The following is a 13911-nucleotide window of genomic DNA, read 5'->3' as shown; positions in this document are numbered from 1 at the left end:
AAATCAAGTTTTAGAAACATCTCAAGGATGATCAATAGAAACAGGATGCACCTTAGCTCAATTTTGAGTCTCATAGCAAAGGGTCTGAATACTTATGTAAATAAGGTATCTGTTTTTATTTTGAATACATTTGCAAAAGCAAAAAAAACTTTTGTTTTGTCAGTACGGGGTACTGTGTGTAGATTTATGAGGTAAACATTTTTTTAAATCCATTTTAGAATAAGGCTGTAACGTACCAAAATTTAGAAAAAGTCATGGGGTCTGAATACTTTCCAAATGTACTGTACAAGAGTAGTTGTGGTGTTTCATTACACACCACCTCTTAATTGTCACCATTGAACCTGAAGGTTGACATAAAATTTTACTCGCTTCAGGAAACTAGGCATATGTCGAGCATCACTACTTTACAGGAGAGGCATTTCAACGTAGACACATCGGTATGTGTAGGTAATTGTTTCTAACGCAGCTATTTTCAAAAGATATTGCGAAGTGTTGCTAATGCTCTCCACTTTCTGGAGGACCGTGTTTTGAAATCTGTGGAATGCCCGGTGGAAGCAGATGGAGAGAATTCTGGCATTTCATTGCAAATAATGCCGAGGGAGTCAAAAAGAGAACACACAGAAGAAGGCTTTGTATAAAACACCTGTCTCTGGATTATATCTTCAAACTAAGGACAACCATGTAATCCATGACAGAGAGGGAGAAGCGTTCATCCATGTATACGGGTAAGAGAGTCTAGCTTGCTACATTTTCAGATACTATAAGTTTCTAATTTTGTCAGAAAGTCATTTTCATTGTAAGTTAAAGCGTACTGTTAGCTAACTAGCTAACGTTAGCTGGCTTCCTCGCTAGCTAACGTTACGTGTATGATCTGTGTAGTAATATTATTTGTATCTCAGAGACATTTGCATTGCTAGTTATAGCCTGATGTTAGCTAGCTAGCTAACATTGAAGCTAGCTAGTTGGTTAGCTGTAGCTACCAGCAGATTCATGAAGGGTAGGAACATTATGAGTTGGGATTATGAATCATTGTTCAGCTAGCTAGCTAGCTACATGTCTAAACAAAAGACTCCACTATGCAAGTAACCATTTCACTGTACCATTTATACCTTCTGTATCCTGTGCATGTGACAAATACACTTTGATATAGTGTGTGTTTACCAGAGACGGTAATGTAAAGAACAACATGACCTGCACCAAAGTCAAATTAGGATATAACGTTAGGCCAACGAGACAGTGTCCAAGTTCTAAAATTCTATGTTAGAATGGCTTGCATTTATTTCGTCAAACTCACAACCATAAGCCACTTTCTGTAATTAGCTCACCATTAACTTGTAAATAATGATCTTGTTTTGAGTTTATTTTCCTGTAATAGCGAATACAAATTAGCTAAAGTTAAGACGTTGTCAGCTATATATGGTCATTATTTGAATTGGCTAGCCAGCTAATTCAATGTTATCTAGCTAGCTAACAAGCTACAAACGAACCAAAACATTGTTTAAAAAGTTGCTTTTAGTTGCCTGGTATGCTAGATTGACATTTTTAAATGGATGGGTTTTGGACCACCAGGCTGTTGATGTCATGCAGCCTGTCGTTTTTGTGTTTATACATTTTCATAACGACAAGTTTGATGTCGGACAACAATAGAATGTTCCCCTTGACAACTATTTACAGACATGTCGATACACATAGTATAAACCAGCCTTTAGTCTTGAAATCTTTGTCTGTTTAGTACACTACCGTACTCACTCTATATAGCACATGGCCTCACATGTGAATCCTTAAAGAGATGGGTGGGGCTAAGGCTTAAGAGGCTGTGAACGATGCTGAATGGGTGTAGACAAAGAAGAGCTCTCTAGTAGGTGTACCAAAACATTCAAAGGCCATTTTCTCAAAAGTTTATCACTTTCAAAGCAGAATTACTTTCCCATTGTTACTCAACAGTAGTGTATGATATACCATTTTCTAGCTCTGAGTCTCTACATTTATCAAATGTAAAAAACACCATTTCAAATAATTTTGCTACATAAGACCAAATTGAGCCGGTCACTCACAAATAGAGAGTGATTTCTGTGACAATGACACGGACGTGCTATATCAAGTAAAGTGGGGCTCATAATTTTCAGGGATAAAAAGGTCAATTAAATTTACATGGCCTTGATTCGAGTAAATGTAACTCACATTGGCAATCACGTCAATTCACTCAAAAAATAATTTACAAAGGTCTGCTCTGGAGGCCTGCCAAAGCCGTGTGCTCATTTGAAAAGGGCTCCATTAGAGACCGAGACAGTATGCAGCCAGCGCCTCCAGGAGCCCATCAGCAGGAGTCTCACAACCACTCCCAGATGGCCCTCCCTGCTGATGCCAGAATCATCCTGCTGCACTGACCTTGAGATACAGGGAGGCTTCTACTTTAAACACTCCAGGTGCTTTACTGTCTGACACATCACTGATCAGTCTTAAAGTCCCAATAACGTCTAGCCTGTATGGTTTTGAGTTAGTGGGGGGAAAAGTAACAGTCCGAGAATAAGTCTGAGAATAAAGCTCAAAACAGAACATCGATATAATTTCCAACCAATCATACAAATTCATAGCTTCTCCAAAATAAACTAATGTAGTTTTAATCAAAGTGCTATAAATTAGAGTGTAGTCTATTATCTTATTATGTAGGCTACCAGTATACAATAAATGATGAAATTCAGCATTTGCATTACGCACAAAGCCTATGTGTTCAACATGAGCTAAATAGAGCAATTTTGTAGCATACTTCATCCACCGTTGAAATCGCCATCTGGGAAAGCTCAATATGCCATTTCTATGGCAATAGGATTGACACAGTGCCAGTTCAAACAGCCATGGCAATTTATGATGAACCCCACAAGTCCCAATGTACTTTCACCACTAATCACAGTAATTGTTCCGAGTCCTCCCGACTATTTGATGTTTTTGAATGACTAAACAACAAACACATTGGATTTGATATGTTAAAGCAATAAAAGGTGAATTCCAGAACGTCCAAGTATTAAATGTGGTAGGGTTTAAAACAGCAGTGGCATCAAAATACACTCGTAGATGTACCAAAGTGTTTTATTTCAGGACAGTGTTGTTGTTCATGAATTAAGATGCCTCTGAAGATATGAAGCTCTAGTTCGAGTGAAAGCAAAGTTAACTAAATAACAAAAAAAACTATTTTTGTTGCTGCCTCAGCCTATCAAAATCAAAATCCCAATAACAGCAAGCTGGGAATAAGGGTTTGCATTGGAACCAGGACACCAGGGGTTGCTTTTGGCTAACACAAATGGGCCTCAAAACCACCAAACAGTTTGCGACTTCACAGACAACATTACTGAGAGCAACACTCAGGCAAAACCAAACCCTGAAAACACATTGGAGTCTAACACACAGTGGGATGCATCATCCGCACTACTGCATCAATCTATATTAACTGAGTGCTCACCTGTTGATGGAAATGTGGAAATGAACAGTGAAGTCTATCAGACCTGTCATGAAAGATGTAAGAAGATCAATCTGATCTAATGCAAGAACCCCTGGGCTGTGTTCATTAATGTCAAACATTGATCAAAAGCATGACTCATAACTTGTAGTAGAAGAATCCCGAATGCCTTGAGAAACTGCCAGAAAATAGTACATTTTACTCACACACAATCCTGTTTCAGACTTCTAGACAGTCTCTGAGCACTTAGCTCTGAGAGATGTCCTAGCGTAATCCACACTGCTTACATTTGCAGGAAATGGACTGCATCTGGCTAGTTCTACACGTCAGCCTCAATAACTATAAGAAACATGGCACTCTGCCATCAATCACTTCACAGAATGTTTTACAGTCCAAAGACATTTGATACATTTGCAAAAAGCTTAATTTTTAAATGCTGCCTCTGCCAGATAAAATAATATAGATGAAAATTCTCATTAGGTTTTAGTGGTGAAAGAACAAAGGGCATCAGAGTTAAACATACTTTCCCCTCAGAGTTAACACAGGCCAGGCCTCTCACTAGGTGACACATTGTGGTGTACTAACTGCACTGTAATGTAGCCTAGTGCCACATTCCAGTCAGGGGCTGAGGGGTGGCAGGTGAACGCAAGGTTAATTAGCTTCATTACAGCTTCATTTACACAAAGACACCAGTTCACATTTCATAACAAAGGAGCAGGGATCACATCTCCATGTCTCAAAATACCTTTTATATCTCCTCAGTGTCAACTACTGATCTAATGGTTACACGGAGCACAAACCACTTGGTTAAACATACAGTACTTAGTTATAATCCCCATGTAATGATGATGGCCTCAGAGAAGAAAATCTAAACAGCTTTATCCAGCTGACATCATGTCCAGTGTAATGTTATCAGAGAACAGGGGACACTCACTTTTACCAGCAAGTCACCTGTGCAATACAAAGCTCTCCTTTTGGCAAATTTGACCATAACTCTATCATCCTGATTCCTACTTACAAGCAAAAACTCAAACTGGAAGTGCCAGTGCTCAATACGGAAGTTGTCCGAAAACTCAAAAATAAAGTGCCAGTGCTCAATACAGAAGTGGTCTGATGAAGCAGATTATACACTACAGGACTGTTTCGATAGCACAGACTGGAATATGTTCCTGGATTCATCCTATAATATTGAGGAGTTTACCACATCAGTCACCGGCTTCATTAATAAGCGCATCGATGAAGTCGTCCCCACATTGACCTTACATACATATCCCAACCAGAAGCCATGGATTACAGGCAACATCCACACAGAGCTAAAGGTTAGAGCTGCCGTGTTCAAGGAGCGGGAAACTAATCCGGACGATTATAAGGAATCCCGCTATGAACTCCAATGACCCATAAAACAGTCAAAACAGGACAAAGATCGAATCCTACTATGCCGGCTCTGGCGCTCAGCATATTTTGCAGGGCTTGCAAACTATCACGGATTACACAGGGAAACCCAGACGTGAGCTGCACAGTGACGCGAGCCTACCAGACGAGTTAAATTCCTTCTATGCCCACTTCGGGGCAAGCAACACTGAACTATGCATGAGAGCACCAGCTGTTCCGGAGGACTATGTGATCTCACTCTCTGTACCCAACGTGAGTAAGACCTTTAAACAGGTTAACATTCACAAGGCCGCAGGACCAGACGGATTACCAGGACGCGTACCCAAAATGTGCGCTGACGAGCTGGCAACATTTTCAACCTCTCCTTGACCCAGTCTGTAATACCTACGTTTAAAGCAGACCACCATAGTGTGTCCAATAACACCAAGATACCCTGTTTAAATTACTATTGTCCTGTAGCACATCTGTAGCCATGAAATGCTTTGAAAGGCTGGTCATGGCTAACATTAACAACACCATCCCAGACACCCTGGAACCACTCCAATTTGCATATTGCCCCAACAGATCCACTCCACACTATTGCACTCCACACTGCCCTTTCCAACCTGGACAAGAGGAACACCTACTGTGAGAATGCTGTTCATTGACTATTGCAGCGTCCAATACAAAAGCTCATCACTAAGCTCAGGACCCTGGGACTAAACACCTCCCTCTGCAACTGGATCCTGGACTTCCTGACAGGCCATCCCCAGGTGGTGAGGATAGGCAACAACACATCCATCATGCTGACCCTCAACACGGGGACCCCTCGGGGGTGCGTGCTTTATCCCATCCTATACTCCCTGTTCACCCATGACTGTGTGGCCACGGACAACTCCAACACCATCATTAGGTTTGCTGAAGACACAATGTTGGTTGGCCTCAGCACCGACGATGATGAGACAGCATATAAGGAGGTCAGTGATCTGGCAGTGTGGTGCCAGGACAACAACCTCTCCCTCAACGTCAGCAAGACAAAGGAGCTGATTGTGGACTACAGGAATGGGGCCGAGGACACCCCCATCCACTTCAACAGGGCTGTAATGGAGCAGGCAGAGAGGTTCAAGTTCCTCGGTGTCCACATCGCTAAAGAATGATCATGGTCCACACACCCCAACGCAGTTGTGAAGAAGTCACGACAATGCCTCTTCCCCCTCAGGAGGCTGGAAAGATTTGGCATGGGCCCTCAGATCCCCAAAAAGTTATACAGCTGCACAGTTAATCCCGTTAACGGGATCGATTTGACAACATCTGGTGAAATGGCAGATCGCCAAATTCAAATTAAATTATTAGAAATAGTTAACTTTCATACAATCACAAGTGCAATACACCACATTAAAGCTTTACTTCTTGTTAATCCAGCCACCGTGTCAGATTTCAAAAAGGCTTTATTGTGAAAGCAAACCATGCTATTATCTGAGGACAGCACCCCAATCAAACAAACACAGACAACATTTTAGGCTCAAATTGAAAAAAAGGGGCTAATCCTTAAGAGGTCAAATAGCTACCTGAACTATCAGCATTGACCCTTTTTGCACTAACTCTTTTGATTCATCACATATGCTGCTCCTACTGTTTAAAATACATCCTGTTGCCTATTCACTTTATCCCTACCTATATGTACATATTATCTACCTCAGTTACCCCGTACCCCTGCACATCGACTCTGTACTGGTACCCTGTGTATACAGCCAAGTTATCGTTACTCATTGTATATTTATTCCCAGTGTTAATATTTTGTTATTATAAAATTATTAAAAAATCTCTGCATTGTTGGGAAGGGCCCGTAAGTAAGCATTTCACTGTTAGTTTACACCTGTTGTTTACAAAACATGTGACAAATAAAAAAGTATTATTTGATTTGGACTGACAGAGCAAACTACAGTGAAAAAAGGTCACATGAAGCGATGCCTTAACTCCTTGCTGGTTGTTTGATCAAACAATATTGGTTGAATGCTTGCACTTGAACAGCAGACTGAACAGAGTGATAGTCCTTACCTCGGAATTTCTTGGGTGGGTTGTTAAGGTCGCCTGTGTCTGGCTGTACCACACAGCGGTCATCCACAAGCCTGGGGACAGGAGGAGCAATGACAGCTGTCAAACACTCAGAATATTAATCTCTCTGACTGCACATCAATCTAGCCTCCAAAAACAGACAAACAATGACATCAGCTACAATTTTCATTCTCAGCAGTGGATGCTACTGATGCACGTGCATACACAGTAGAAATAATGATGTTGAGTCGCTCAATACTTTAAAAGGGGAAATTTGCAGATGAAACAAATACAAAGCTGGGAACCCCACCGCTGTTTTGGTAAAAGGCTGAGGGATGGGACAGGAGAAATGTTACCACATTCATATTCTTAGACAGAGCTATGGATGTTGAGTTGAGTTTTATTTCAGTATACATGGCAGCTAAAAGCTGAATTGCATACACACCAAGAAATCAAAATAAATCAATAAATGTCTTAGGTGGCTAATCAAGCAAGTTCAGACGTCTGATGGATGGGTCATGGAGGGTTGTTCAAGCTCTTTGGATGGTGAACGGAGCAGAGGAAACATCGATGGAGGAGGAAGCATCTCAGTCACAGCCAGGTGGTTAAAGACAGATAGGTCCGCAGCCACAGCAGCGCACCTCGCTGTGCCCAACATCCCCTCCGTGCTCCTCCAGCACTACCATTTGTGCAGTACCCACTTGAGTGATGCCACTGCTGCCACTGGCGCACAGGCTCATCAATATTTGGTAACAAATGCAAGGATTGACTGGAGGCAAGGACTGACCATCCATGGACTGATCATCCATGACATTAAAATTACAGTTTGAACCATGTTTTTAGGCTATATCGTGTTTGTTTAGGCCTACATTTACATTGTTTACAAACATTGGAGTAAACCAAGCTTATATTTTGGGTTCTGCTGGGGTATATTCTTTAAGAATCAATGGGTATACATAATTTAGAATTGCAAAAATGGATGTAGCAACTGCAGATTGCCCCTTTAGTCTCCATCTTTATTATTACACCCGTCTCTTTCACTCCTAAGCATGACTGTCATTTTGATCCAGGCTATCCTGCATGTGTCACCAATCAGCATCACAGTGCATAATACCACTACTTCATTGTATCAACAAAAGGAATATTGGTCAAGAATTGTAGAGGGCAGATTGCTGTGGGAGCTGCCCATCAAACTCAGTATGCCCAATTTTGGCTAAGCAGAGCAGAGGCATCCAGCTGCCCTCTCTGGAGGCTGCACATTGAGAGAACCTAGGACATAAAGGCCTGAGACCAAACGGTCTAAACAGTGGATGTGAGCTGTGTTTCACCCGCTACCTGCTGTAAGGGCATTCACAGCAATGCTAAGCCAGTCTGCTCACTCAGACCTAAGCCAAACCTTCTGAGCTAAAAATAAACAGAGCAAGAACAGCTTCAGCAGAGATTCCTGGCTTAAATGTATATATATTTGAGGGGTTATTATGAAAATAAATATTTGGTTTGGAAGAAGCTGGTGAAATATCAAAAGGATTGGGGCTTTGCCTGTGAATAAACCTTTTAGGGCATTAAAACTTGCGGTTTCAAGAGCATTTTCCCCCCTTATTATTACAAATGATAGTTCTTATTACACGCCTATTCACACTTAACTCCTAAACATCTAAAACCATTGTGCCTTGTGAACCTTATGAAAACCAACACAGCTGAATTAATATTGGAGGCACTTGGAATCTGAACATCTGAACACCTGAGATTGGCATTCCTCGAACACTCTCTGTTTGATTCCTATGTTGGTGCAGCAATGCGAGAATCAGAATTAGGCCTGTTATTGATCCTCATTCTTGGAGCTTTCTGCTGAAGCATTTACACTATTAGAATCGAACATTTGAATAACATTTGTTGCTCTCATACCTGTGTAGTTACGCTGTAATTACACTAGTCACAACAGTGCATTGACATGTTACATAGGCTAATATTTTGTAACTAATAATAATAATGAAGTTGAGTGCTTTTTCTTTACTACACAAGAGGCATATACCACCTGGGAAATAGCAAAACACGCTCAACTCCCTTATTTTGCAATTACAAAGCACTTAGTAAAATAATATGCAACTACAATGTTACTGTAGTAATTAGTGTAACTACACAGTTATAAGACCCATGAAAATCATTTTCATAATAGCTCAGTCAGATTTACTACTGGCTGCAAAACACAGGATGCTTGGCAGGTAGTCTGAAATATAAATATGACACCTCCATTGGGTTCTGGATCCAGTCCAGGCAGCATTTTCCTTTTATAGCCCATGCAGTGTGTAGGCTATGTATTGTACTGTAGGACATTCTTATGTTAGAGAAAAACGCACTGTAAGCATCTCCCCAAGGGGAATGAATGGGGTTACGATAGTTGTATTTGTTTTACATATCAAATTACTAATATTTTGTCCATGTATCACATGGATGAACTGCATTGTGCTGATAATGGATAGATTCAGGCCTATCTGCATTAATGATTCCTGCAAGATGTCATTTAACTGGATTTGTATGCAGAGATTGTTCTGATTGCTCGTTCTGATATTTTGTGTAAATTCTTTGGGGACGTTCTGGATTATGTCTGTGTTGTTTTGTATTGCTAGGGATTGCTGCACTGCTGCAGCTAGAAACAAAATCATTTTGTTGCACCTGTGAGAACATCTGCAAATCTGTGTACGCAGCCAATAAACTTTGATTTGAGCCTGTAAAGAGGTGTAATGAAGGATATGTAAAATCACCAGAGGGCTTCAGTCTTGCTTTGTGTTCCAGGATGCAGCCAGCCAAGGAAAGACTATAGGCCCCTGGTACAGTAGCAAACAGAACAGTCCTCTCTAAATCAGCTGCAGACCAGGTGGCTCATTATATAGCTGTCTCTCAGTGGTCAGTATAATACACAGAGACAACCAACAGCATCACAGCCTCCTGTACACTGCCTGCTGTTGCTATAAAAACAAGTGATTACCAGGCAGAACAGTGCAAGGTTGGCAACTTGACAAACGAGCACTGTCAAGTAGGGCTCTGACAGTCATGGAATTTTGGAAGACAGTAATTGACCAGCCAAATGACCGCGGTCACCATAAGAACCATTTTTAGACCCACATTTTCTCCTCTCCTCCGCTCCTGACCGTGTGTGCTGCCATAGAAATAGAATGAATAGAAAGGGCGTCCCCATTCAAGTCAATGGTGGCATAATGGGTGGACTTGCGGCCATTGCGAGAGTACCAAAATTGTCTCACGTCAGACAGGATCACTAAAAATAAGTTTGGCTATCATAAAAAAAAAATGTTACCATGGTGACATCGTCCACTGAACACCCTTTCATCCTCAAAATAATCAGAGTTAATCTTACCAAAAACTATAAAACTGCACCTAATATTAAAGTTTTTTAATGAGCTAGTCTTCACTACTTAATTCTACATCTAGCTAAGGTGTTTTGTGGTTTTAGAGTCAGGATTTATTAAACTCTAAATGTGCATGGAAATTTGCTTGCTAGTGTCTGCATGCTGGCTGAACCAGTCTCAAATCAATCCATATGAAAACGCCAGTTCACACACTCAATGCTTAATAAACCCTCTAGCTAGCTAGCTAGCGTAGAAAAATTCTAGCTAATAGCACAAATTAGCTTTCCTGATAAGGCAGTTTGTTTTGCCATGATTAGTGTGCAGAGTTATGCAGCACAGCTGACCGCTCTAGCTGGAACATTATCGTGTTGGCCAAATGTTACAAAGTAGCAAGTAAAATACATGCTGATTTCTAAGAATAGTCCCAAAACTTTGGTGCCATACAAGTTCATCAACAAGCTTGCAAACTAGCAGTGGTGGAAAAAGTACCCGATTGTCATACTGGAGAAAAAGTAAAGATACCTTATTAGAAAATAACTCAAGTAAAAGTGAAAGTTGCCCAGTACAATACTACTTGAGTAAAAGTTAAGTATTTTGTTTTAAATATACTTAAGAATCAAAAGTAAAAGTGTAAATCATTTCAAATTCCTTATATTAGGCACAATTATTTTTGTTTTTAAAATCTACGGATAGCCAGGGGCACACTCCAACATAGCCAGGGGCACGCTCCAACACAATTTACAAACAAAGCATGTGTTTAGTGAGTCCGAATCAGAGGCTGTAGGGATGACCAGGGATTTTCTCTTGATAAGTGTGTGAATTAGACGATTTTCCTGTCCTGCTAAGCATTCAAAATGTAACGGGTGTAAAGTACTTAAGTAAAAATATTTGAAAGTACAACTTAAGTAGTTTTTTGGGGGTATCTGTACATTACTTTTTATATTTTGACAACTTTTACTTCACTACATTCCTAAAGAAATGGTGTACTTTTCACTCCATAAAGTTTCACTGACACCCAAACTGCAAACTAGCTACCGTAATGGCCATTCAAACAAGCTAGCACTAGGCTGCTAGCTGGGGCAAGTTTGATCACCTGATCGCACATGGTTTGCCATTGTAGCCAGTGCATCATAGCTACAGATAGCAGAGTGATTTTTTTGATGGAGTGCCCACCTAGCTATACGCTTCCCGATCCTCTCATGGCCATGGCTGTCCATCTGCTGGATGCTTCAAGAAGCTTTCAAAACAGACTTGATCTAGCTACTGTTGTAGCCTATACTTATTTTTGAATAACTTGTTTATTTTGCTTAACAAACGCTTTGAGATTCTGTCTAATGAAAAGCGCTATAAAAGTTAAATAAATTACTATAATGTTCAGAATTAAAAACGGATTAGCAAAAAAAAAAAATGGCAGATGAGCAAAATCTCGATTTTTAGACATGAGTTCCACTTTTGGTTAGACAGATGGCTTCTGGCAACTGCGTGTCACAAAGCAGGAAGTAAAATACGTGCTGTGATTTGTTGATTCAACTTAACTGACATTACAACAAATATATTCCATTGCATGAGCCACATCAGTTAACATCATTTGAATGTACATTCTACATTATCATGGAAATTATTGCATCACAATACCAGGCAGCCATTGCGAGTGTACCCATGAGTTTACGGTCATGGCTAGAAGGTGCTGTGAAAAATGCAAGAGTTTGTGTTCTCGGAAGTAGCCTATGGCAACTACTCATCTCCTCCATTGCAAAACTACTGAATCTTAGGAGTCGATTCGAGCTTGACACCCGGAAATGGGAGTCGACGGGCAAGGAATAGAGGAATCTATTCTTTTGGAGTCAACTCCCCACCACTCGTGTCTAGGCAACTAAGACGTGTTTGCTACAACACCTTGCTTGTTTCAGCAAGGAGCAAGAAAGCTTCATTACGCTGTTAAGAGTCAATGTTACGGCAGAAACGGACTCAAGGGCCAGATAGTGACGAGGTATGATTAAGACTGCTAAAGAAGGCTAAGAAGGCTAAGAGTAGAAAGGGCAAAACAGATACCATGTTCATTTTCACTGAGGGAAAAGAACAACAAAATGGCATGAGCAGAAAATGTAGGAGGACCAGGAGGCAGTCAAGCTGCTCTGACACCAGAGAACTAGAGGCTGAAATAATTTATAACCTTCCAGAAGTGTTGTCAAGTCCATCAGTCTTTTGTGAATCCAGTCACGGTTCAGTTAATGATCTCCCTCAACTCTCACTTTGGCCGTGATGAAAGTTGAGGCGCCAAAATGCTCTCTGATTCTCTTTGATAAATAGGTATCAGCACTTAGAGGAAGGAATTTTACAGTTCATTGCATAAGCTCTCAATATTTAAATTCAATCACAGGAAGCAAAATAATTGAAGCCACTTAGGCCCATCATTTCAGGGTTTACTAGTGGTACAACTTGGGAGAAAGAGGAGAGCCAACATCCCATAAACCTCCCACAATATGACATCACCTGCCTCGTGTCCCATTGACACTGTTTCTCGTTCAACCCCATCCCTCTCTTCCCTGACACTCACCTTTCCTACGGTTTCCCTTTTTCCTTCATCTCACTCTCTTATTTGCTAATAACACCCTCTTTTATGTGACCCCTCTCTGCCTCTCACACACCAGTTCCAAACACTCTCTGCCTTGCCATTTATCAAAGTGTGTTTTAAGGGCATAGAACAGTATCACCTCAATGAGAAGAAATCTGCAATCTAGCTATTCTTATTATACACTTCACTACCACAGTGTTTCTTTCATAACAATGGAATTAGCACAGGTTTATTCTGCTAATAACATTGGGGGAGCAAACATAATTAAACTTGTGAAGTAAAAGCCATGACTCTAAGCAATTAAATAAATCCCTCCATTATTCTACGTTATCACCTTGGCTGCAGATCCAGCTGTCTCCCTGGCTTCAAACACCAATAAGGTTCATATTTTCACTGGTACCTAGATCTGTCTGTTTATTTGCATGCGTATATGTGCACAGACTGGTGTCTGATCTTGGATGTCTATGAGCATGCATGTATTTATTCATGCATGCATGTATTCAATAAAAGAGAATGTTTGTGATGAATACCAGTGGGATTTTAATGAGAATTCAAGTTGAGAGGGATGGGATTCATATGCAGCTGTAAAACAGTAAGCAGACAAACATACCCTAAAGTGCTGATAAATCCACTGGTGGAGCCCTCCGCATAGAGGGAGCAGATGTCGCCTATGTGGAGGAAACTGGACATCTTGTCCGACATGTTGCCTCACCCAGGACTGTGCCTGGAAAAGAAGGAACAGACAAGAGTTAGCATGACAAATAAACCACACAGATGTACAGTCATTTACACTGATAAATACTGCATATTTAATTGTATATTATGCATTAAATAACCTATACCGCTATTACCGTGTAATTACAACATTGTTACTATAGTAACTACTGTTTGGTACATAGGTATAATGGCAACATAAGGTAAAGTGTTGCCAAACGTGTGTGCGATTGGATATGTATTCACATTGACCCATATAGGATGTCTTGCAGTAGCACAATGAAATAACTCCAGCATTGGATAATTATTAATCTAGAAAATATTCAGCAATTCCATCTGGTTTAATCAAGGGAGGATTATAGACTAGAAGAATGTAC

The 13911-nt window shown here is 40.6% G+C and overlaps 1 protein-coding gene across 2 annotated transcripts in view; it reads right to left on the bottom strand.

Moving 5' to 3' along the window:
- LOC120065685 (inositol 1,4,5-trisphosphate receptor type 1-like) overlaps positions 1 to 13522 on the bottom strand; it is a 133213-nt gene extending 119691 nt beyond the window's left edge. For both annotated transcript variants that reach the window (XM_039016756.1, XM_039016757.1), the window contains exons 1-2: positions 13431 to 13522; positions 6884 to 6954 (exon numbers count right to left, since the gene is read on the bottom strand). In XM_039016756.1, coding sequence (XP_038872684.1) covers positions 6884 to 6954; positions 13431 to 13522 — 163 coding nt within the window. The remainder of the gene's footprint in view (positions 1 to 6883; positions 6955 to 13430) is intronic.
- Positions 13523 to 13911: the final 389 nt, after the last annotated feature.

The sequence above is a fragment of the Salvelinus namaycush genome, chromosome 20, assembly GCF_016432855.1.
Source record: "Salvelinus namaycush isolate Seneca chromosome 20, SaNama_1.0, whole genome shotgun sequence".
Classification (NCBI taxonomy): domain Eukaryota; kingdom Metazoa; phylum Chordata; class Actinopteri; order Salmoniformes; family Salmonidae; genus Salvelinus; species Salvelinus namaycush.
This window is presented reverse-complemented; position numbering and strand designations above follow the sequence as displayed.